This window comes from Thamnophis sirtalis, unplaced genomic scaffold (assembly GCF_051295495.1).
Source record: "Thamnophis sirtalis isolate CommonGarterSnake01/CBP01778 unplaced genomic scaffold, rThaSir2_p1.2 scaffold_5, whole genome shotgun sequence".
Taxonomy (NCBI): Eukaryota; Metazoa; Chordata; class Lepidosauria; order Squamata; family Natricidae; genus Thamnophis; species Thamnophis sirtalis.
This window is the reverse complement of record NW_028261385.1, coordinates 102,324,544-102,350,005: the sequence shown is the minus strand read 5'-3', so window position 1 is coordinate 102,350,005 and position 25,462 is coordinate 102,324,544. Positions and strand designations below refer to the sequence as shown.

The 25,462-nt window shown below is 40.2% G+C and overlaps 1 protein-coding gene across 1 annotated transcript in view; it reads left to right on the top strand.

Annotated features, from left to right (window-relative positions):
• LOC106545797 (stimulated by retinoic acid gene 6 protein-like) overlaps window positions 1–24,677 on the top strand; it is a 28,252-nt gene extending 3,575 nt beyond the window's left edge. Inside the window, exons 4-18 of the mRNA XM_087716320.1 lie at window positions 19–152; window positions 1,114–1,234; window positions 9,131–9,176; window positions 10,818–10,946; window positions 12,275–12,345; window positions 14,313–14,424; window positions 15,877–16,015; window positions 16,509–16,584; window positions 17,121–17,202; window positions 18,489–18,537; window positions 18,623–18,740; window positions 20,060–20,179; window positions 20,946–21,109; window positions 23,225–23,371; window positions 24,149–24,677. Coding sequence (XP_087572446.1) covers window positions 19–152; window positions 1,114–1,234; window positions 9,131–9,176; window positions 10,818–10,946; window positions 12,275–12,345; window positions 14,313–14,424; window positions 15,877–16,015; window positions 16,509–16,584; window positions 17,121–17,202; window positions 18,489–18,537; window positions 18,623–18,740; window positions 20,060–20,179; window positions 20,946–21,109; window positions 23,225–23,371; window positions 24,149–24,243 — 1,603 coding nt within the window. The 3' untranslated portion in view covers window positions 24,244–24,677. The remainder of the gene's footprint in view (window positions 1–18; window positions 153–1,113; window positions 1,235–9,130; window positions 9,177–10,817; window positions 10,947–12,274; window positions 12,346–14,312; window positions 14,425–15,876; window positions 16,016–16,508; window positions 16,585–17,120; window positions 17,203–18,488; window positions 18,538–18,622; window positions 18,741–20,059; window positions 20,180–20,945; window positions 21,110–23,224; window positions 23,372–24,148) is intronic.
• Window positions 24,678–25,462: the final 785 nt, after the last annotated feature.

Below are 25,462 nucleotides of genomic sequence, written 5' to 3'. Positions count from 1 at the left end.
CTTTTTTTTTCTTCACAGGCCCTTAGATTTAATGGGAGTATGCAAAAGTCGTTGGGCAATGGGTTTTGCCTTTGGAGCTACAGCTAACAAAGTCATGATACTGTTTACAGATGGTTATATCCCTCTGCGAGTGCTGCCAAAATGGATTAAAGGTGAAAGATTCTATTAGAACATTTTAGCCTAAAGCCTAAATTACTTCCCTTCAGATTCTGATCCCGCCTCATCTCTGTGATATAATTTACAAAAAGGGGCTGGGAATAAGGTAAGGAAACAACCAAAAATGTGGAAATTCTCTTTCCAGTATAAAAGATACAGCATGCTGACTAGGTTAACCTGAAGCTTCATTTAAATGTGTCATAAGGCACAGTTAACTTACTTCTAACGTTTCTGTGTCACATTCATCTTTTCTCCTGATTCATCATCAATTTATTCTGCATTACCTTTGGGGGTCTATTTAAGCAATATTCTCATTTAGATGCATTTGTTGAATATTTGCAATTCAGTAAGAGAACAGCTGGCAAACTTCTCACATACTCTTGAACTATCAATTATTACATTTATATACTATAAATCACTCTCAAAAGTGACTCTGGGAAAATAGAAAATTTACACCCAGTTGTGCCAGTGTATTTTTACTTCTGGTACTAGAAATGTCCTTAATAATGAAGAAAAACAGATACAAACTCTGGGCTTGAAGCTAAGTACATAGCAGTCCGCAATTTAACATGATTCACTTAACAATCACAGTGATTTGTTTATCAACCAAAAAAGATGTCATAAATGGGACACAACTCATTTATCAACTGTTTTTTTAGTAACAGAAATATTGGGCTCAATTGCTTCTAAATTGGGTGTAGGACTAGGACCAGGTGAAACCAATCTGGTCCCTGCAGATTTGTTGAAAATGCACCATTTTGACTATGAATTCTGGAATTTGCCATCCAGTTTAGCTGTTATAACCATCAGTGCCAGCACCAGGAACTGAACCTAACAAAAGCCCACATTTTATTATTGAGCTATGGGTCTTCCAAAGACTGGACCTTAGTGCATTTATACCTGCCCATTATCTTCCCATTATGGGGATTTCATTATCTATTTTTTATCTTTTTACAGCCATTGCTATTCTGATCGGTGCCACAGAGGTGGGTCTTTCCTCCTATCCATTCTTTGCTTGCCTTTCAACACCCATGCAGATGACGGGGGCCACACTTGGATTCCTTTACACAGCAGCTTGGTGAGCATCCTGAGAAATTGATATGATTTGTGCATAAAATGATGAGCCACCAGAAGGAGGGTTGTGGGAGAACCTGATAAAATGTCTGCACACAGCTCAATTATACTGTATTTCCAAGAAAGGGCATATGTTCAAATAGTTAAGAATTATCATTACTGTTCAGATCTACTAGCCCAGCTTTATCATAGAAGGCTATCACAGGTTTTTGCCCCAAATTCAGTTGTTAATCATGAACAATGATTCCAAAGTTTCCATCATTTCTTCCTAAAATGGCTTATTTGTTTTTGAAGGCACACCACAGCTAACACTGGAATGCCATAGTTTGCTCTGTCCCTAGCAGACTGTCACACTAGCAGATATCCATCTGCTGAACGTTGCAGCTAAAAAATTGTTTTAAATGCTTTACGGATACTAGAAGACATGACTTGACAAGGGGACAAGAGGAAGACTGAGCACTGAGAATGAGGCAGTGTAATACTTGAGAAATACGGAAAAGAATTCTGAATGAAAGAATGTTTAGAGAAATGGATTGCATGAGCGCTGTGAGAACCTAGGAGAAAAATCCCTGAAAAAATAGACAGAAAGATCCCCATATGAGGAAATAACTCGGGGGCACAGATCATACAATAAGCTAGACTGAAATGCAGCTGGTAAACTCGTGCTTCAGTGTTTTTTTTTACCGTTATGGTTTGTTTATAATTCAGTGTCTTGTGTGATTGCAGAAAATTGAATAAAACAGAATTGCAGATCAGTTAAGTAGGATCTGTGGAAGTGTGACAGCTCATTACCGAGGCAGCTCTGTGCATAGCCTTAGCTTCACACATTTTCCTGCCAGAGGTCAAAGAACTGAATGCTCCTTCTCTCTTTTTCCTTGTCCACAAGTCAATGCAGAAAAGACCTGTCATGTTCTCTTGTTATCTCTGAGGAACTTTAGATCCAGCAGCAATCTCATATTTTCTCATAAACAAATAAACACCTAGAACACAATTAGTGTCACGCCAGATGTTTTGTCACTCATTTGCCAGTTTATCTAGTTTGGTGGTCTTATGCTTTTATGATCACGCCTTGTCTTACCCTCAGCTCATAGAGGGAACCGTTAAAGTTGTTTGTAGCTATTCCCATTTTAAAATCAGTTTTGAAATTGAAATCTGTATCCAAAATTCAAGAATGTTTCCAGACTGAGGCCAACTGGCAAAGAAAAGAAAACCCTGGAAAAAAACAGGAAGAATGCCAGTTTGAGAACTCAATGGACAGATGTCAGTCTGTTGGAAAGCAGGGGGAATCTGATGGTGTATCCTGGCTATGGAATGGCAGGGGTTTAGTGGGACGGGGTGGGGAAGGGGATAGATGGATGGATGGATGGACGGACAGTTAGACAGAGAGAAAGATAGAAAAAGATCACCACAATAAAATGCATAACAATTAGCAGTTATAACAAATGAGTCAGGGTGGGGCAGTAGTTAGAGTGCAGTACTGCAGGCTGTTTGTGCTGCCTGCCGGCTGCCTGCAATTTGACAGTTCAAATCTCATCAGGCTCAAGGTTGACTCATCCTTCCATCCTTATAAGGTGGGTAAAATAAGGACCCAAATTGTTGGGGGAAATAGGCTGACTCTGTAAACAGCTTAGAGAGGGCTGTAAAGCACTGTAAAGTGGTATATAAGTCTAAGTGCTATTGCGATTGCTAATTGTCATGCACTTACTGTATTGTGAGTTTGCAAAGCCATTATAGCAAAAGTTGGTGACATACTGAAAACCCAGGTATTGTCTTGGTTATCAAATAGGTCATGGGATACTGTGAGCTGTAGTCCCACTTTAGGCATGAAAGCCAGCTGGGTGACCTTGAGCCATTCATTCTCTCTCAGCCAACCCACCCCACAGGGTTGTTGTTGTGAGAAAAGTAGTAGGAATATGGGCTGGCTATGTTTTCTGTCTTGAGTTATTTGTAAAAATAATAAAGGTGGATGCAAATAAAATAAAAAAATAAAATAAATCTACTTGGACTTTTTATATAGGTTACCTCTCTTTTCAGTCATGTGAAACTTATACATGTTTATCACACAGCATATAGATTTGAATTGCTCCTAATCAAAGTCCCGTCTACAGCTCACAGTATCCCATGACCTATTTGATAACCAAGACAATACCTCTTGTGAAAACCACTGAAACAGGTGTGTGAGTGTGTGTGTGTGTGCCATGAAACCTTATAATTCTTGACAAATGTATCTTGTCTTTTTATGTACACTGAGAGCATATGCACCAAAGACAAATTCCTTGTGTATCCAATCGCACTTGGCCAATAATATTATTCTATTCTATTCTATTCTATTCTATTCTATTCTATTCTATTCTATTCTATTCTATTCTATTCTATTCTATTCTATTCTATTCTATTCTATTCTATTCTATTCTATTCTATTCTATTCTATTCTATTCCAATAGCATTAATTGAACAGGTACTATTTCACACCTTTTTTTTTTTTAATTTGGCATTTATAGGCCGCCCTTTTCCCTGAGGGGACTCAGGGCGGCTTACAACTCATAGGAGGGAGTGCAAGAGAAAACATAAATGTGAATAAAATAAAACAAAACAGTAAAACACAACATTCATTCAACATTCGGGCGGGGCGGATTAAAATCTTATCCCCAGGCCTGATGGGATAGCCAGGTCTTCAGGGCTGTGTGGAAGGTCTGGACGGTGGTGAGGGTACGAATCTCCACGGGGAGATCGTTCCAAAGGGTAGGAGCTGCTACTGAGAAGGCTCTCCTCCGCGTGGTCGCCAGTCGGCACTGACTGGCGGATGGAATTCGGAGGAGGCCCAATCTGTGCGATCTGATGGGACGGAGGGAGGTAATCGGCAGAAGGCGGTCTCTCAAGTATTCAGATCCACTACCATGGAGGGCTTTATGGATGGTAAGTAGCACCCTGAAGCGCACCCGGAGATCAACAGGTAGCCAGCGCAGCTCGCGGAGGATAGGTGTTATGTGGGCGAACCGCGGTGCGCCCACGATCACTCGCGCGGCCGCATTCTTGGGCTGGCTATGTAGAAAGGCAACAGGTAACTGTCGATTACAGAAGACCACACCAGCCTGAAACAACCAGGGTGTGGCTCTCTGTTTATGCTGGATAGTGAAGAATAAGACATTTTCCCATCCCTTGAGGCAGCCACAAATGGTGATGAAATATGGAGAATACCTCAGGATACCTTAACCTTACTCATTCATGAGCCATGAGATGAAGGCAAGGAAGTGTCATGAGAACAGAGCAACAACAAAAATATGTTGCCAGGGCATATTTGTAGGAATTCTCCCTCTGGTTATGTTTTAGTAGCAGGACTTGCTTATCTGACTCGCATCAGTTCCTTGGGCTTCTGTAGCTCCAGTCACTGATTCCTCATCCTGCAGGCTTCCTTCCTTGAAGAGAAATACCCAACTCTTTTGCACTGCAGCATGTGAGTAACATAATGCTTTATTTCCCTTTCATTGGGAGATGCAGTTGTAACTACCGTAGTTGCTGAGCAACATTCTTGGAGAGATGCTCTGAGGAGTAGAGAGTTTCCATAGCATCTCTTTTTTTTTGTACGTCCAATGAGACATCTTTTCCCATGTCATTCTTGCAGCCCGTCTCTACAGTTTTGTCTTTTTCCTTTGCATTGTTTACTCTTTCTTTCTATTTTTCATCCCTTTTCTTAGTTTGTATTAGTTTTTACTATTGCAATTGCAAACTTTAATAAAACTATACATTTTTTTTAAAAAAAGAGAACCAATAAGAGACTGCCAGGAAACACGAAAGCTGTAGAGAAGATGGGATGTTGAATAAAGTCCCACCTCCCTTGGCAACAGAAACAGGATTGTGTCTTGCTGGCAAGAAATCACTAGGAGTCAAGCTCATATCAAGAGAGATTTAATGTACTTTTTTTTAAGTACAAGAACAACAAAAATAAATTTCATAATGATAATTAGATCACAGAATACACTCATAACACTGGGATGATCTGTTTTTTAGGAGAGATAATTTGTAGCTCAGGGTTGAACTGTGAGTCCTGGGTGCTCTCTGTTTTCTTGCAGATGTTTCATGACCAAACTAGGTAACATCATCAGTGCTAATAGGGAATGAGGTTTGCTCTCATTTTATATTCTAGTGGCGTGCTCTGTTAGGGTTGGTGGTTTGTTGTTTGCTGTTAGCTTCTTCGGCAGTTCCTTGATTGGGGTATTGTTTGCTTCTTGATTGTTGATCTAATGTTAATCTTGGTGGTAATCTCTGCTCACCTGGGCATTGATTTCTGGTGAGGAGATGATTTGGTCTTTTTGATCTGCTTTTTTTTTTTTTTTTTAAAAAGATATTAATAGTGTCAGGCCTGCAGTTATATCCCTTTTAGGATCTTTGGCCTGCCACACTCTCTCTTATTTCATTATGCTGTTTCATTAGTGTAGTAGTTGGGAGCGGGGAATAGAAAGGAGTAGAATTGTGGAATGTGTTGTTGTCATTCTTTTCTAGAAGCCCAAGGTCATCTTAGCAATAGCAATAGCAATAGCAATAGCAGTTAGACTTATATACCACTTCATAGGGCTTTCAGCCCTCTCTAAGCGGTTTACAGAGTCAGCATATTGCCCCCAACAACAATCCGGGTCCTCATTTTACCCACCTCGGAAGGATGGAAGGCTGAGTCAACCCTGAGCCGGTGAGATTTGAACAGCCGAACTGCAGAACTGCAGAACTGCAGTCAGCTGAAGTTGCCTGCAGTACTGCACTCCAACCACTGCGCCACCTCGGCATCTTTTGTCTCCGCACCTCGCCACCTGACTGGAACCAGCTGGGTGGAGATGCCAGCGTGGGCGAAGAAGATTGGACCATGTGATGGATTTATGGGTGTGGGGATAAGATCATGAACTTTCAACTGGGTGGAATCCCAGGAAGTTTTTCAGATTTGGGATCCCACAGATGTGCCAAGATGCCTGAATTATTAAATTGGAACTTTAAGGATCATTTTGCCTTGGACTCTATTTAATTCTGCATGATACTTGGAACGCTGACAAATAGGTAGATTAATGGTAATAGATATTACTTTTAACAAATTTAAAAATATCATATTAAGAATTCTCATACTTTGCATTGCTTTGGAATAGACTGGTATGAGGACTGACTCTTAAGAAATCTTTTCTCCCTCATCCTATGCTAGAGGAAATTGAATCCTGAGTCTGATTTCTGATTAGTTCAAATAAATAGCAATAGCAATAGCCTATATACAGCTTTATCTCTAAGCAGTTTAGAGAGTCAGCCTATTGCCCCCAACAATCTGAGTCTTCATTTTACCCACCTCAGAAGGATGGAAGGCTGAGTCAACCTTGAGCCTGGTGAGATTTGAATTGCCAAATTGCAGGCAGCTGGCAGTTAGCAGAAATAGCCTGCAATATTGCACTCTAATCACTGGGCCACTGTGATTCTAACAATATAATCCTCAATCAGCCCAGCAATGAGTCTGTAGCTTTAGACTTTCAGTATAAGATGTTCTAAGATTCAGAGAAATGAATTTTCTTGTTAGTAAGGGAACTGTGGGGTATCTTTTAAGTATATGTTCTTCCATGAATGTTTTCTCCTTGCAAGGCAGAAACAAAGGAATTTCTTCCTTTTCCAGTTAAAAAGCATGGCGCAACAAATTAGAAGAAAGTAGAAATAATTTTAAATCGATTCAATGTAGTACAAACCAGGTAATTAGACAGTGATCACTTTAATAATATAGTAGACTAGAAGGAGCATCTCTTTGCAATGAAACTACAGTAGAAATAAGGGAAAATGAGTTTTGGAGCAGGGAAATTGTTATACCACTTGCTACATAGACTCTTGATATGGCATCAAAATAATAAGGAGGGAAATCACACTGATCAAACATGTTTGGATTATAAATATGTTCAAAATACTGTTTATAAAAAAGGGTTATCAGGTGTGAAACTTGGAAATTTGGATGTTGTTAAAAAGCAGCAGTGATGGAGTAAATTCTTAATACTTTACTTCCATCTAGTGACAGTCTAGATTTTTGCAGCCCAGATCTGCTAGTTTACTAACTTCACTGTGCCACAGTATGGCTTAAGCATTGCAGGAGTGGTATAATGTATATAATTTAAGGTAGAATGACAGGAAATGTTAAGAATGATGGGAATTACATCAAAATATAGAAAGCGGAGATCCCTCAATTATTTGTTGCAGGTGACCATGAATGGATTGTGGGACTATTGGATTTCCGCCTACACAATTACTTCAGTGAATAAAATCTCTGAAAGCATTATGTCTTGTACAGATGCATTATAGATCATTTCTGAGGAATGGCACCTCTATTAAGTGATGAAGGGAGGTTGGTGTGAAGTGATTGGGGATTACCGTATCTACATGGATAATTCTCCCCCCCCCATCTCAGATTTCATCTGACAGATTAGTGCTAATGGTGGATGCATATTACTGTAACTTCTTAACATGTAGTAGCAAATGAGGCTCAGCAAATTCTTTACACTTTATGATGCATGGATATTAAACATTTAGTTTCCAATCCCTTTGTCTTTTGAAGAACAGGTCAGAACTAGAAAATACTTTATTCTCACTTTAACACAAAGGCTATTTTTTGGTGACTGTGCATCTGTGTTCCACAATTGGAAAAATCCTGCCATTAAGAGAATGCTAGAAAATGTGAAAACAAAAATTACAGAGGAATTAATTTAAGTTTTGGCAGGATTCTGATAGAAAAGATACAAAAGATAAAACTAAGCAACTTTGGGAACCATGGAATTACTTTAAGTTGGTCAAGGCTGCACATTTCAGGTTTTGGTGTTCAACATGTCCTTGAGATTAAATAAATCCTTGATATAAGGAAGACATATGATAAAACGAATAGGTTAGAATCATGAAACATTTTGTGAAAAAATGGAAAGATACAATGGAAATAAATCATGCATGAGAATAAATGGGATTCTTAGTGAATAGTTTAATGCTGAGCAGAAAACCTCTCTGGGGAAGTTAGATACATGTTGATTATGGATGTGACTGTGCATGCATTTTTGCATTTGAACAATGTCACATTGACGACTCAGAACTCAGATGTTTTGCAGTAAATGTTAGATACATTATAAAATGAAAGAAGAAGTGGGGATCTAACATTTGTTTTCTGCTGATTGCATCTGCCAGGCAAAATACAGAATACTGTTATACATGAATTTAAAAAGAGATTTTACTCTGTGTATCTTAATAATCTGTTCATCAAAATGGAGAAACAGAAAAAAATGTTAAGTTGTGCAAATGATAGTAGAAAAGTAGTGCACAGTTTATGGTGTATTGCTTGTGTGAAAGACATGAAAAGTTATTTATTTATTTTTAAAGCATTTTTTTTACAAACTCTCACAAGGTTCAGCCAGACAATGACCATGTTTAAGGACATGCTTGCTTCTGCTAATTTTATCACGTAGAATTGAGAGTTGGATATATTAAGAAAAACCTAAAATTGGATACAGTGGGAATATGTACTCAAGAAGAGAGTGATTAAAGGAAAGATAGAATTATGAATGAAGAATACTGAATAAATGTAGAGTGAATACAAAAGTAAGTTATCAATGCAACAAATGCATTGTGGTGGTTTGGTCCCACATAGATGGAATATAGGAGGATCATGCAAATGTACGAATAAAGAATGAATGGGTTGAAAAAAAAAGTCAAGAAAAAGTCTGAATGTTCTATTCTGAGACCTGATTAATTCTTAATTTTATCCCATGATTGGTGCTGGTCAGTTTCTATGCCTACACAAGTTTCTGATGAAACACCTGGGATTAGATCTAATTTCAGGACTTTGATTTCCTAAACTATGCTTCACAACTGAGGTTCTTCCTTTTATTTGTTTGTTTGTTTGTTTTGGCAGGTTTGTAATTACAGCTGTGCACATTGGACAGTGCCCACACGGAGAAGTTAGTATGTACCTATTTAATAACAGTGCAAAATGTGGATCTCTCTCTTTTTCTCCCCCTCCCTCCCTCCCCCCTCCCACCCTCCCTCATGGGACACAATAGGCTTAGCACTTTGTTAAGTTTGTTTCTCTGTGTGTTGTGTATATACATGTCTCCATGGATGCAATTCTGCAAGCATTTTTTTCCTCTTTAAAAGAATTTTTGGATTTCTCCTCCCCAAACCTTTAAGACTGAAAGAGTTAGAGTTGAAATATAAAGAGATTGTCAATCACCATACTGTTAGATTGATAGGCAATTATGGACTAGATTATATCCTCCTTAGAAAGAATATGCTACTGTATGGTTGAGAAAAAGATCAAACTTCATTCCATGGAAACCCAACAAAGTTCATAGGGAGGGTTTCTTTCTACGATGGGCTCCTTGGGTCAAGAGTGAATATCAGTTATCAAAAATGTAGGTAGAAAATTAAGCAGGCAATAGGCAATTACAAAAAGGGAAGCCAACTTTCTGAATTCTGTTTCTTTGCACTTAGTGACTTATAAATAGACTAATGTTCTGAAAACCTGACCTAAATTACTATATATTTTAAATAGCTGTAAAGCTATGCTGAAAAAGGTGTTCTCAAGGTATTGTGATAAATTCAATAAAAAGAAGGGGATTCTTGATGAACTTAAGGAGAAATGAGAGTATTGGATAGTAAATGGACAAATAAAATTACCAATCAAAGAGAATATTTGCACCTCAGGGTTGAAATGAAATGTTCTCTCTTACTCTTTCCTCTTCCTCTCTTCTCTCTCTGTCTCTCTCATCCTCTTTCTCTTTGTTTCTCTTCTCTTTCTCTTTCTTTTCCATTCTTCTGTCACTTTCTCTCTCCTCTGTATTTTTCTGTCTCTCTTCCTTCTTTTTTTCTTTCTCTTTCCCACTCTTTTATCATTTCTCTGTACCGCCCAATCTGTCCCCATACTTAGCTTCGACTGATCATGTTTGCAATAATTAACCTTCTTTCCTAAATAGGCACAGTTCCCTTACCGGATCACTCACTCAAACACACACACACTCACGCACAAAACCATTTTTCTCCATTCCAATTAGGATCCTATAAATCAATTGCTCTGTGAAACATCAGTGAAAATAATTCAGGTGCTCAGGCATGAAAATGTGCCGCTCAAACACTATACTTTTCCGCACACACTGAAAAAAAATTAGAGGGAACATTGGCTGTCATGTCATTTTTAAGATGCTGCAGTTCAGCTTCAGATGAGGCCTGGACAAAGATGTAACAAAGAATCTCAGGGCTGCTTTGTAGCATTTCCAGCTAACACCAGCAACAGGGAAAGCCTTTTTCGTCAAGCCAGCATGGTTTAGGCAAGTTGGCAGCTGCAAAGCCACGTATAGATTTGCTGGCAGGTGAAGTGGGCAGAAGGCCAGCCATTCAGCTGAGCTCCGGATTGATTCAGGGCCCGCAGTCCAACTGAACGTTCAAAGGGTTAATGTTAGGGCTCAGAAGGAAGAGAGATGTGGGCAGCTTTTGAGGATGGCAACATATGGCTGCAGGGCTAATCATTAGGAGTTCGCCTGGCATAGAAATGATTCATTGTAATACCAGCAGATAACAGCTTGGTTCTTCTTTTCTCTGTGCAGATTCTGGGGTATTATGAGAATATCATTTTCTATTGGCCTTCTTTGGTCTGCCAGCTTTTCCTCCTAGGGAAATTCACCCATATGTTGATAAAAGCGTCATGGGCCCAGTTCCAGACAGGCCTTCCAACGGTGAGTATTCCTGGAGTATTTCTTTCCCTTTGCATAGGTCCCTTTGCAGGAGTATTTTGTGTCCTCCAGATGTTGACCAATATCCTCACAACACCCAATTGAATGTCCAACACCTCCAATAGCTGGAGCTATTGAGTGGATGGACCAATGGACAGACAGACAGACAGACAGACAGACAGACACACACACACACACACACACACACACACACACACACACTCATTCACTCACTTAGCTTCCTGCCCCAGAATCATCAAAATATTCTTGATTCTAATATATGTTCTCTCCAAAGTTACTCAGGAGATCACTCCTATTTGTTCATCTGTTTATTTATTCATCTATTTATTAAATTTATTTGCTATCTACCCCAAGCGACTCTGGACTGCTTACAACATAAAAAACAATAAAACCATAAAACAGATAATTCTAATAACAGTAGTAGTAGTAGTAGTAGTAGTAGTAGTAGTAGTAGTAGTAATAATAATAGTAGTAATAATAATAATAATAATAATAATAATAATAATAATAATAATAATAATGTTTGTATTTGACTACAGCAAAAACCACTGGGAACATCAGGTTCAGAAGGTTTTAGAGAATGAGAAAGTCAAGATTTTGTGGGACTTCAGAATTCAGACTGACAGGCACTTGGCCCACAACACACCTGACATAACAATAGTTAAAAAGAAAAAAAGTATGGTTCATTGACATTGCAATACCTGGAGATGCACGAACTGAAGATAAGCAGCAAGAAAAAATGACAAAGTACCAGGTCTTGCAAATTGAAGTTGAGCGACTGTGGAAAAAGAAATCGTGTGTTATCCCAATTGTAATTGGAGCCCTTGGAGCAATACCTAAAGGGGTTACCTCACTATTTGGAAATTTTAAATTTATCAGACTTGAACATTCTGATTCTACAAAAAACCACCCTACTTGGAACAGCTTATATCCTCCGACGTTACCTTAACAGTGCCTAGGTCCTTGGTTAGGACTTGGGCTGTTGAGCTACCAACCAGCCCCAAAGGCTGTGAATCCCACCAAAGATTAACCAAATAATAACAACAACAACAACAACAATAATAACAACAGCAACAACAGCAATAACAGCAGTAACAGCAATAACAACAACAACAATAACAACAATAACAATACAGATTATATTTATAGATGAGGAGGGATGGAGTAGGATGCAAGATGGATGGGGAAAGGGATTTTTTTTCCTGGTCATCAGCCACTTCTACTCCTCTGTTCCTTATTTCTAACCATTTCTGACCTTTGAATGGTGTTAAGGCCTAAAGCAATAAATAATTATTTTTCCTTCCCTGCAGGACAACACTACTTTATTGGAGACCCATCATGCTCAATACGTCCAACAATTGTTGAGGAAACCTCCACTGCAGTGAGGACACTCATTTTGTTTGAGGAATGTTTCTTAGGATATCATATACACCATATACTCTTAATTTCTAGGGACAGTTCCCTCAATAATCCATATTTTGTTTTCTGGGGAATCCCTCCCTAGCTCACATGAAGATAAAGGGAGGGAGGGAGGGAGGGAGGAAGAACATTCAGTCTTGCAAGAATATGTTACAGATAGTCCTTGACTTATGACTACAATTTGGACCAGAATTCCCATGTCCAAGCAAAGTGGTTGTTAAGCGAGTTGCACCTAATTTTATGACCATTCCTCTCAGGGTTGTTTAGCGAATCACTACAGTTATGTGAATCGTGATTGTTAAGTGAATCCTGTTGCCTCCCATTGACTTGGCTTGTTGGAAGCTGTCTGGGAAGGTTACAAATGGAGGTCACATGACTCTGGGATGCTGCAACCATTCTAAATACTGGTATACACCAGCACCTGAATTTTCGTCACATGACTGTGGGGATGCGGGGATGATTGCCAGGGTGAGGACTGGTTGTAAGTCATTTTCCTCCCCAGAATTGATGTAATTTCAAACACTTGTTAAATGAATGGTTGTAAGTTGAGGACTACATATATTATAGCTTTATAGTAAAATAATATTGCCCTGCAAGATTTTGGTTTCTGGCTTACCTTGAAGGGATGACAGTAAATAATCTCAAGCAATGAGCTGTTGGGAAGGACCCTTAGAAATAATTGTCATTTCATTTGAGACATAGTTCTTTGAAGATGTTAGTCACAAATAATTAGCTCAATGGTGCTCTTAATATCTAGTTCTGGAAGGGATTGGCAGGGTGAGATTAAGCCAGACGATGCCCTAGTCTTAGTGCAATAATGTTGGCCTTTGGACCTTTCATTGCTCAACCAACAAATTATGACGACTCAAAATTTTTAAAGTTTAGTTGCTTACTGTGCCAAAGAAAAGAGCATGATAGCAAGGGGGGGGGAACTCAATGGTGCCCATTCCCTTGGTGCCCTAACCATGTGTTTCTCTTGTTCAAGAGTTAATCTAGGCTTGGGAATTGATAATCCATTGGGGTATCTTGATTAACTCCCCTTGCCTTTGTTGTGTTCCATGAATGGTGGCCTCCTAGCTGGTTCCACCACAAAACCGCGCTCGACTAAACCACGTCCGACTAAACCGCGTAGCTGACGTCATCAACAGGGTGACAACAGCGCGGAGACAGAAGCACGCTGTAAACCCTAAACCTAAAATTAACTCCTAAACCTAAACCTAACCCCCCTAAACCTAATCCTAAACCTAACCCTAAATCTAATCCTTAACCTAACCCTAAACCTAACCCTTAACCTAACCCTAAACCTAATCCTAACCCTTAACCTAACCCTAAACCTATTTCTAACCCTTAACCTAACCCTAAACCTAACCCTAACCATAACCATAACCCTAACCCTTAACCTAATCCTAAACCTAACCCTAAAGCTAACCCTAAACCTAACCCTTACCTTAAGTTGAATCGACTTGCTTTCAAAGCGCTATTTAAAGCGCCCTTCTTTCTCTGCACTCGCTGTTGTCATCCTGTTGATGACGTCAGTGATGCGGTTTAATCGGGCGCGGCTTAGTCGAGCGCGGTTTTGACGGGTCACGCTCCTAGCTACCCTTTCTTAGAACAGGGCTTCCCAACCATGGCAACTTTAAGACACATGGATTTCAATCCCCAGAATTTTCCAGCCATAGGAGTTGAAGTCCACATGCCACGGTTGGGAAACCTTGCCTTAGAAAGAGAAAATAGCTTGAACTGACTGGCAGTCAATCTAATATAGATGCTCAATATTAGAATTATAGAAGAGTGGGTAAAGGGATATTGGGCTGCAGTTAGATTAAGGGTAAAAGAAGATACAAAGTGAATGATGCTAAGGAAGCCTTGTCCTCTTTTTCTTGTTACCCATCTCCTCCAAGCTGTGCATATTGTCTTCTTTAAAAACAGGAAGCCTCAGAAACCTTGGATCCAGCGGAACATCTATGAATGGGATCCTTACTTTCAGTTTCCCAGCCGAATGATCTGCACAGCAGTGCTTGCCATCATTTGCCTTTACATGGTAAGCCAAAGAGTTGTGGGTCATGCAAAACACATTGAACTGGGAAACCATGGGTGTTTCCAATTTTATTTCACTAATCTTAAACTTAAGGTATTCTGGGTATTAACTGTTTTTTGTAATGCAAAGAATAGACAATGGATTATAGAATCTGTGTAGAGCGTAGTCTGTTTTCTGTATGCTGCGCACAAAAAATAATTTATTCCAAATTGAGACTACTTAAAACTTATTGAAATACCATTGTTGCAGTTGTCCTTCTTCTTGCACCTCACAAACAAAAGTATAGAAATGTTCATGGAAAGTCCTAATCTCCATTGCTCTGTATAACATTTTCCTACCCAAATTGTAAAGAAACAGTCTGCCTTGCAGGAGCAGCCCTACTTAATGAAACTGTTGAGGGTACATGAATTATGGTTTGTTATATCTGCTTAGGAAAAGACATTTCCTAAGGTTAAGTTCTCAAGAGTCCTGCTCTATAGCATCGGCCTTAATATTGTTCTCATACCAAAAGGAAAAAGAGCTCTATAAAACATTTATTTTTGTTATTCTCAGAGATATTAACTATTGATAGCTGCTGATTTTTGATTCAATGTCTTTCTTCATAAAATATGCATCTTGGAGTTATGGGTTATGCTTGTGGACCTGAAATTGCCAGCAATATCTCTGGATCACTACAAAGGATACATGAGAAATATATTGAGGAACAGGGGGAAGAGATGCTGCATAACTCTCAGCAGCACAATGGGCAGAGAAAGAGTCTCAGAAAGGACTCTCCCTAATTTCTCAGGTTTCAGAGAAAGACAATAGGAGAGCTGCATTTTCAGGCTTGAAAGATTGGTGTTAATCTTCTCAGGCAGATTGGACAGGAAACAAAAGTGGTTCAGTGGCTAAGATGCTGAGGTTGTCAATCAGAAATGTTGGCATTTGGTGGTTCGAATCTCTAGTGCCACATAACAGAGTGAGCTCCCGTTACTTGTTGCAGCTTCTGCCAACCTAGCAGTTCGAAAACATGTAAAAATGCAAGTAGAAAAATAGGAACCACCTTTGGGGAAAAGGTAACAACATTCCGTATGCCTTCGGCATTTAGTCATGCCGGCCACACGACCACAGAGACGTTTTCAGACAGCGCTGGCTCTTCAGCTTTGAAACAGAGATCAGCACCGTCCCCCTAGAGTCGGGAACGACTAGCACATATGTGCAAGGAGAACCTTTTAAGGCTACATTAACAGAATCTTGCAAATTTGAAAGTACAAATCTCCTGCCATTTCCTTTACAGCCTGAGAAGTTGGAGGGAGGGGATCCTTGCTGAGCTGTTTCCTCTGTCCGTTATGCAGCTGTGGCCAATGCCCCTTCTTAGGTCTGTTCCCCAGGCAGCCTTTTTTTGGCCCATTTCTCAAGGTCTTCCTCACATGCCTTTATAATCACCCAATAATTGCTTCTCTCTTTCTCTTCCAGTTTGTTGTGATTGAGTATTATGTTTACAAGCTTGTTTCATGTACTCTGGTAATTCTGATATCAGATTATGAGAGGCTTCCAGCTGCCAGCAATGTATCAGATATCGAACCTTTAAAAGAATTCGTTGAAGTCGTGGAAGGTATAGTCATGAGAGCATTTTTAAATTAAATCTGTAGGCAAATACTGGCCACAGAATTAATATTGGTGATTGATTTTTGAACCTTGTTTTATGGATGTCATGTTCAAATTTGAAAAAAAAATGCAATGGGTGTAGTTTTTAAAGGTGACGTTTTTAAACAAAAAGTTAATGGTGAGATCTTTAAAGTTTAATAAAAAAATTTTTTTGGTTAAAAGGGGATAGAATATTATTTCCCATTCCTTATGCTAAGAAGACATATTACTGTCAAGGAAACATAGGTATTGTCCATAATGGTTGCCTTTTCATTTGTACATCAGTTTAACTTCTGAGCTGAAAAACAACTGAGATGTAACAAGACAAGGATTAAAGAAAATACCCTAAAGTTTATTATTTTCCCCCATGCTTGTGCTGGCTGGCTGAGTATGGAAACATAATTGGCATTTGATTATGAGGATTGTGGACAAAATAAATCACCAAAGCTGCTTCTCCATAGGTGTGTGGATCTTCAGCATTGGCTCTGCTTCTCTCACAAGTGTCAGCTACGTGTTCCATATCCTTGCCTGCTACAGGTATGCCTTGATCTTCTTCTGAGTTTGTGATCCTCTACTGGAGGGATGTCAAAACAGGCCCATGGTGTGCCTAGATATGGCCCACAGGGCCACCATGGAAACAGTGAAGGACCAATCTGCAGTGCCCCTGCCAGTGAAAAGCACTTGGGAGGGCTGCATGCAGAGCTCTGTTTTCGCTGGCAGAGGCTTGTAGGAGGCCGTCACAGCCGGAAACGAAGCTTGGGAGCCTGTTTTCACTGGCAGAGTGCTCGGGCCACCACAGGCACCCCGACATGAGTGATGTCAAGCTGGCCATGCCTACTGTGGCCATGCCTACTCTGGCCACACCTACTCTGGCCAAGCCTACCTTGGCCACACATCCCCCCCCCAGAGGTAAAACACAACCCTGATACAGCCCTCAATGAAAACAAGTTTGACACCCCTGCTCTACTGGATATTTTATTTTCACAGACCAGGGTTCTTCTATTAAAACATATGATTTAAAAGACTTCTGAAATTCTACCTCAAAAATGTGCATTAATGCCTTTTCCCCCCAGAAAACATATCAAGAGATTACGGGCAGGACAGAAGGAATTCCTTCCAGCATTATTTAGTAAAGTTTCATCTTCACAAAGCGTGGTGAGTTCTCTAATCCTGGTTAACTTCTTCACATCCAACTGATTTTTAAGCAAAATCTTTTTTGTGGCCTTTCAGTCAGAATTCTTTCAAACACTCTTCCACCCACACTTGATAAACTAATCCCCCTGCAGTTTTTGTATTTGGTCTTGCTAGTTTTACTTTGTGTTGGAGGACAATGGCAGCATTCTTTAATTGTCAGGCTCATATTCAGATTTCTCAATAACCAAGAGTAGCCTGCATTTTAAATAGAGAGTAGCATCTATTCCACTGTTGACCTTCAAAGGATCAAGAGATTGGAAATAAATGTTTAATATCCACCCATTGTAAAGTATGAAGAATTTGTTATGTTTCACTTATAATTGTGTATTTAAAAGTCACGGTCATTGACATTCACAGTTTGCAATTTTATCCACGGATAAAATTTGCCTGGGTAGGAAAGTGTCCAAGAAGTGAATAATCCCATTGCTTGATAGCAACAGTCTCCAATCACTTGATGGAAATCTGCCTGAAAAATTATGCATATTGTGTATGCACAAGACTGCTTCCCCCAGATTTTTCCTACTATAGGTAAATGTGTAGAAAGAAATTCAACAGCTTTGTAATCCATCCTTATGTATTTCAGAAGATACAGCTCATGCCTTCTGTATTTTGAAAGCTTTTCTGTTGCTAAATTCCTTTTCCTATAGTTTAAACTATGCTGTATAAATACTTGGTATTCTTGAGTTTAGTGGCATAGTAATGTTTACACTAGAGCTACCTAGATCTGCAGAAATCTGACAGCCTCTATATGGAAGCAAAAACTTTTTTTCTGTATCTCTGCGGACATTTAGTAGTTAGTGATTTAAATTTTGCAGCCCTAAACACACTCCCTTCTGAATTAATTTTACTTATTTGCTACTCTGGGACTTTTCTTTTACTCCTTATCAATTCTTGATAAGTACATGGAATTCCAAGTTTGGGAGTAATCAGAATTAATGTATCAATTTAAACTGGTAATTATTTTTTGTCAATAAGGTGCTGCATGAGAGACATACTTGATCATACGTTGAGGCTGTTCCTTATGTTTGTGCATGTTTATGATAGGAAAGGAGAAAGATAATTTCTGTAAATTTTCAGAAAGGGGCAGTAGCTTTGTTTGTTTTTTTATATATTATATTTGGTACTTAAAAGGCACTTTGAATAAGAACCATGCATTTTTATTTCAGTTAAAATCAACGGAATTTTAACTGGCTAATAAATTAATTAATATAAATAAATATCTGTCCTTTTTGTTTTCGCATTAACAGGGAGCAATTGCAAGATATTCTGGTTGGCAAATTGCCTATCTAGTTTGGGGTATGTATGCTTTATCGTTTCCTCTAGCAGTGTAGAGTGCCCTCATGTGGCCTTTTCAATTGGTTGCTTGTGCTTTCTATTCTAGGTTACTTGGTCATCCACATAATACAGTGCCTCATCGGAGTGATGCTCATTTATGGTTTGGTGATGCCCATAAAGCACGGTCAAGGGATAGAAATGGCTAAAAGTTTGGGAACGGGCATGTAAGTGCTTTTGATTTGACTAGGATGGCCAGAAAACATGTCTGTTATTGTCTGGTGGAGCACATGGAGAGGCCAGTTCTGCAGTGAGAGGTCTCTGGAGCATGAATATGTAGGGTTTTGTAGATTTGGGTTATGTAGATATTCTAAATACAAAGGTTCAAAACTAAATAAAAAGGGTCAAAACTTGGGATCCCCAGTTTACATAGGAATATTTTTTTCAGTTAGCTCAAATCTCCTGCCAATTCTTAAAATATATTTCTTATACAGGTAGTCCTCGACTTACAACGGTTCGTTTGTACAACAGACTATTTGAAGTTACAATGGCATTGAAAAGTGACTTATGACTGTTTTTCACTCTTACAACTGCTGCAGCATCCCCTTGGTCATGTGATTAAAATTCAGATGCTTGAGAACTGACTCATATTTATGACGGTTGCAGTGTCCCAGAGTCACCTGATTCTCTTTTGCATCCTTCTGACAAGCAAAATCAATGGGGAAGGCAGATTCTCTTAACAACCGTGTTACTAGCTTAACAACCACAATGATTCACTTAACCACAGTGGCAAGAAAAATTGTAAAATGTGGCAAAACTCAACAAATTCCTCACTTAGCAACATAAATTCTGGGCTAAATTCGTAAGTCAAGGTGGCAACACTGAAGCCTCAGAGATGATATATCCAATATAACCAATAAAACTGTTCTTTGAGGAATCTACCTACCTTGGAGTTCTGTTTGCTATGGGTGTTTCACCCTAACCCTAACCCTGAACACGAAGACTGCCTGTATTCATGAAATTAATATTAGAGGACAACTCCACCTGGCTGCACCCTTGTTTAAGACTAACCTGTGAGGTCCTCAATTTTAACGTTTTAAGATATTTATCTGGAAGAGGCCTAGGCTTAGCTGAAGATGTGCCATTGGTCTGAGCAATTGGAATTAAAAAAAGAAAATATGTGTGTGTTTGTGTATGTGTCTATTTATTAGATTTTATTCTGCCTTTACTTTGGTCAGCTCAGCTTTAGCCATCTCTCTCTCTCTCCCTCTCTCCCTCTCCTCTCCCCCTCTCTTTCTCCCCCCTCTCTCTTTCCTTCCCTCTCTCCCTCTCTCTCCCTCTCCCCCTCTCTCCCTCTCTTTCTCCCCCTCTCTCTTTCCCTCCCTCTATCCCTCTCCCTCTCTCTCCCTCTCCCTCTCCCCCCTCCCCCCACTTTCTCTCATGTAAGATATATAAAATAAAGAGCTATAGCTACATAAAAGTATCTTCTTTCATTGGGGGTGTAGATTTCCACAGCTACGGCTTATTTGTGCCTTCTCCCCTTCAGCTTGACGGTTGCCATTGTCATAGGGTTCGTCGTGCTGCAGATTATGACCGCCAGCCGATTTTTTCTCCAGCCAAAGATTTTTCAAGATGACAAGGAAAAGCCTTTGGCTCTTGATAACAGGCAAGTTCTCCTTAATTGGGTCTCGATTCTTTATTTTTATGAACTATTCTTACTTCATTTCTGAAACTGAAGTAAACTTCATGAGGTAAATGAGTATGTTATCATTGTCAGGGTTCCAAATAGCATCCTCAATCCAATAAGAGCCAGAGGCTAGAGATTCCTCAGAGTTCCAATTTATTAGAAGAGCCATGTTGACACATCTGGGAAAACCTGACTCTGAAAGCTTCCAGGTTTTCCCCATCCAGTTGAAAGCTCAAGGTGCTGCCCCAACACCCACAAGTCCATCACATGGTCCAATCAGTCACTGTTCCAAAGGAAGACTCCTCCCATCCCCGTCAGTCCAGTTGCAGGGGCAGGCCTAACAATCCCATCAAGCGATCATTTAAAACAGAGGTGTCAAACTCGTGTCGTCACAGTGTCATCACATGACGTATCACGATCCTCCTCCTTTGCTAAACTGGGTGTGGGTGTGGCCAGCATGTGATGCATCTGGCCCGTGGACCGCGAGTTTGACAGCCCTGATTTAAAACAAAATATTTTAGATATAAACTTCCTTCACGTTTTTCTTGGAGCTACTCCAAATTACATAGCAGCACATTCAAGAGAATATCTTGATCCTCTGAAATGCTTCCTAATTAAGTTAATAATTAACTTACAATTAAGCAAATAATCATCAGAAGAGGCAGGGACCACTTATTCGATTTCCACCGTTAGATCCTCAGAATCAATGCGAATCTCTCCAATGGTCATTTATTTGTGCTTTCAGAAAAGTGTTCCATAATTTCAATTACTTCCTGTTCTTCTCTAACGTGATGCTGGGCCTGAGCGCCTGTCTCATCCGACTGATATGCAGTGTTGTTTTGGGAACCTGGCTGATTGCTCGGATTGATAGGACCATCATGCCTAAAGGCTATGAAGCAGCTGACATGGGTAAGGTCCAGTGTTTCTATGGGACATTCCTTTGAATATCCCTGAATGGAAAAACAAGCAAACCAGGAAATTAGTTTAGGTCAGAAGTCTCCAGCCTTGACAACTTTAAGTCTGACAGACTTCAACTCCCAGAATTCCCCAGCCAGCTGGCTGGGAAATTCTGGGAGTTGAAGTCCTCCAGGCTTAAAGTTGCCAAGGTTGGAGACCCCTGGTTTAGGTTGTGCCCTTTCATCAGTTTAACACATATCTTCCCTGAATAAAGTATTACTTCATTAATGGAGTATGGTTAATTTAACTTCAGATAGTCCTCAAGTTATAACCTTTCATTTTGCGACCATTTGAAATTACAACGGAGCTGAAAGAAGTGACTTACAACCAGTCCTCGCACTTAACAACCATCCTCATTGTCGCTTGATCAAAATTTGGGTGCTTGGCAACCAACATGTATTTATGATTAATGGTTATGTGATCACCATTTATGATCTTCCCAGCTGATTTCTGACAAGCAAAATCAATGGGGGAAGCCGGATTCCTTTAACGATTCAATGATCTCCTTAAAAACTGTGGTGATTTGTTTAACAACCATGGCAAAATAGTCATTAAATTGTGTGTGGCTCACTTAACAACCGTCTTGCTGGAAATTCTGGTTGCAATTGTGGTTGAAAGGCGAGGATTACCTGTTGGGTTGGAAGCTGAGAATCATCTATAAAATTCAACTCCCAAGCAGTTCTTATTAATTAGGAAAAAGTGTTGAGACCAGACCATATTCTGGGTCTCCATACTTCCCTGCCATTTTTTCCTTGACACAGATTTATGTATGGAGGAAGAGATGACCACTGCATAATGCCATTTGATGGGTGAATTCACTAAAGCTTGAATAGACCAAGAGGTGCTATGCTGAGAGTTCACAGATGAAAGGGCATCCCACACTTTGGCACCAATGTCAGATTACACTGCAGGCCAGCCCAGCCACAATACTATATTTGAACTCATACCTCCTTATCAGGGGTTGGTTCCTCTACCAGTTTATATTGGTTCGCTGTGCCCGTGTGCTGGCCATGCATTGCTTGTGCATGCGCAGTTGACTAAAAATTGTTCTGTGCAGAAACATGCCAGCAACAGCAGAAGAGACTGGGGAATCATTTCAGGGGCGTGGCCAGCCTGGGTCACTGCTGGTTCTGTGACCCAGGCCAAATCACCACTACTGGTTCGGCTGAATTGGGCCAAACCGGGAGCAACCCACCTCTGTTCCTTATCCACATCAGATCTCTAAACCAAAGGTGGAGCACATAATCTGATCCAAAGGCAGGATTTCTTTGCAGAATCTTCCATGGTATCATAACCCCTTAATCAACCATCCACAGTTGTTCCCACAGATATGATTGGCTCCTGTAAAGAGCCTACAGCATTTTGAAGCCATCTTCAGTTGAGAGAGGAGGATGGATAATCTTTTATAGTGAGTAGCCATAAGTCCTTTGGAGTGGGTGGCCATAATAAATTTAAATAAACAAGCAAACAAAGTCAGAGCAGAACCATCTCTGTATCTTTCTGCACCTGCATTAATGCTTGCAAGGAATTCTTCCAACAACTTTTCTTCTAGTTAGTTACTGCTGTCACTTGAAAGTCCTTCTTATTGGATATGCCTTCAGGTCCTGATTCTATGAGACTTTCATTCACCCAGTCTGATGTTCCCTTTTGGGAAGAGGGTAGAACTTGAGTGAAGCATCAGGAAAACTATGCTGACATCTATAGCCTTTCCCTGAGGAAATAGTTAAGTAGCTCTTGAGGGAGATGGATTAATCTCATGGAAAGCACATAAGCTACCCAACCTCATTGTCTGGAATTTATATCTTCACCACTAAAGAGTTGTGTTAGATTTCCTATAGTTAATTACAATTTTCTAGAACAGGGCTATCAAACTCCCAGCCCACCAATTGGATCCATCATGCGATGGCCATGCCCACCTCTGGTTTAATGAAGGGGGAAAATATCCTGATACGTCTTATGACGCCATTGTGATGACATGAGTTCGACACCCCTGTTCTAGAAGCTCAATCAGATCCCATTTGTAGATGACTTTTCTTCCCAAGTAAAGGGATTGCTATTTCTTTGCAGGATACAAGACATGGATCGGGATGCTTTTTATGGACCACTATCACACCAATCCTATTCTTCTCTGCTTTGGCCACCACCTTGCAGCCAAATGTATAGAGAATCAGCAGCAAAGAAACTCATATTCTTGCCATGTTGATCAATCAACAGGTAAAGCCTGCGGTGGTTTGATCCGTGTTTAAGTTGCAGTAGATGAAGGAGATAGGAGAATATTGGGTTTTGAAAATAAAGTTTAACAAACAGATTGTAGAAAACAACAGAAAGCATTGCATTTATTATATATCCCAAAGTTTAGGAAATCCATGCCACATTCAAGCAACATAATAGACAGGGAAGGGGGAGTGATAGTACTGGCAATCAGGGGTGGGTTCGGGCTGCTGCTACTTCCGGTTCTCTCAGTGACATGCAGGGCGCATGCGCAGTACTAAAAATGCTTCTGTATATGTGCAGAAGCAAAAAACAAGATGGAGGCGCTTATGGCACTGGGAGAACCAGTTTAGGAGCATGACAAGCAAAGTTACTACCTATTCGACTGAACCAGTCCAAACCAGTAGGAACCCACCTCTGCTGGCAATGCTTGTCTCATTTCACAATTGAAGCCAGCAGGAAGGTGCCTTAAATGACTGCATACTCCCTCTGTGGCCATGAAGATAGAGGGTTTGGGGCAACAGAGTGGCATTTTCGGACTGATGATCTCCAGAGCTAATGGACACCAGCTTCCATTTTCTTCAGCCATCAAGATCAGTGCTTGTAGTAACTATAGGACTATGAGGCTTGAGGGCCTTGTGCATCTGATAGGGGTCAGGCTAGAAAAATCTGGGCAGTCTTCCTAGTTAGGTGGGTGAAGTCAGACTCCAGTGGGCCTTTGGGCATTGCTAAAGAATTGCTAGGATACTGGAAATTAAACACTCATCCTTTCTCCTTTAGATTTTATGGTGTCCAAGAAGGCCAGGACAAGATGGTTGCTGCTTTATACCCTTCTAAAGAACCCCTCCCTCTCTGCACACAGGAAGCCGAAATGAGGATCCATGAAGGGCCCCTGCTTTGTTTTATCTGAATAGGGCTGAATAGTTTCAGATGTGTAGTAGAATTAACAGAACAAAAGACAGAACATTTCATCTCCTTTGCATATGACTACCTAGTAGTCAGCATATGGTGATGAAGAAAACTTGAAGGATGTTCGCTATGGATATTTCTATGTATTGAAACCCATTTCCAGTTGATTTGGATTCAGACAAATATGATTATTTCTGTGGCAGGCCACTTTCCTTTGAAATATCCAGGCTCCATTCATTTCAATTATTAAATGCGAAGACAGAGGCCATGAGCATTAAGAAGAGTAGGGTGCAAAGAAATAAGTTGTTTTATTATTGTTTTAAGATTTTCTGGAATGTGGATTACAAATGCTTCAGTAATTAAGAAAGGAAGCCTATAAATAAACGTATTAGCAATGGAATCCCCAGGTGTTTATATAATAATTGCTTGAAATAAGGATGCTATTTAATCATAATCTGGGTGAATTTATCAAGATATTGTCTCATGAAAGCCTGCACTCAAGAATTAATTTGTTTACATTGTTCCGTTGCAAATCCTCAGTAGATCATGTCGCCTTTGATGGTTTCCCCAAAACAATATTTGTATTTATATGATGGAGGTTGATACTGTCCAAGCAATTTTTTGCCACAAAGAGAGATCATATCATTTGCATAAAGTAAAATCAAACTAATTGTTGTGGTCCGCTGGCGGCCTGCCAAGCTGGCAGCAGAGTCGGACATCAAGGAGGTTGGGGAGGAACATGGCCCAGTTCTGGAGTCTGGGAAAGGCTCTGATGAGGCTCTGCAACACAGGCAGAGAGGGGCCTGGGGCCCTCTGGGAGTTATGTGCTGCCTCCGGAGCATCCAGAGTCGGACAGCAGTGAGGCAGAGGAACAGACTCCCCCTGTTCTCAGTGTGCGCATGCGCAGAGCTGTCAGAAGGCAAGAACAGTTAAGACAGAAGGGACGACTCGGGAGTAAGGCTTGGAGGTGATTGGCCCCTCCCATAGGACATAAAGGAGGAACAAAGGCACAGGAGGAAGCAACGTGGTTCATGCTGGTCAGTTTACCTTCTGAAGCTCCGTTCTGACTCTTTGATCCATGTGGCCTTGCCAAGCTAATTGTCAATTAAGTCTTTGGCAGCGTTTCAAGGAAGATAAAGGTGAGTGCTTATCAGCCTTCTCCTGAAGGACTTTGGCAGCCTACTG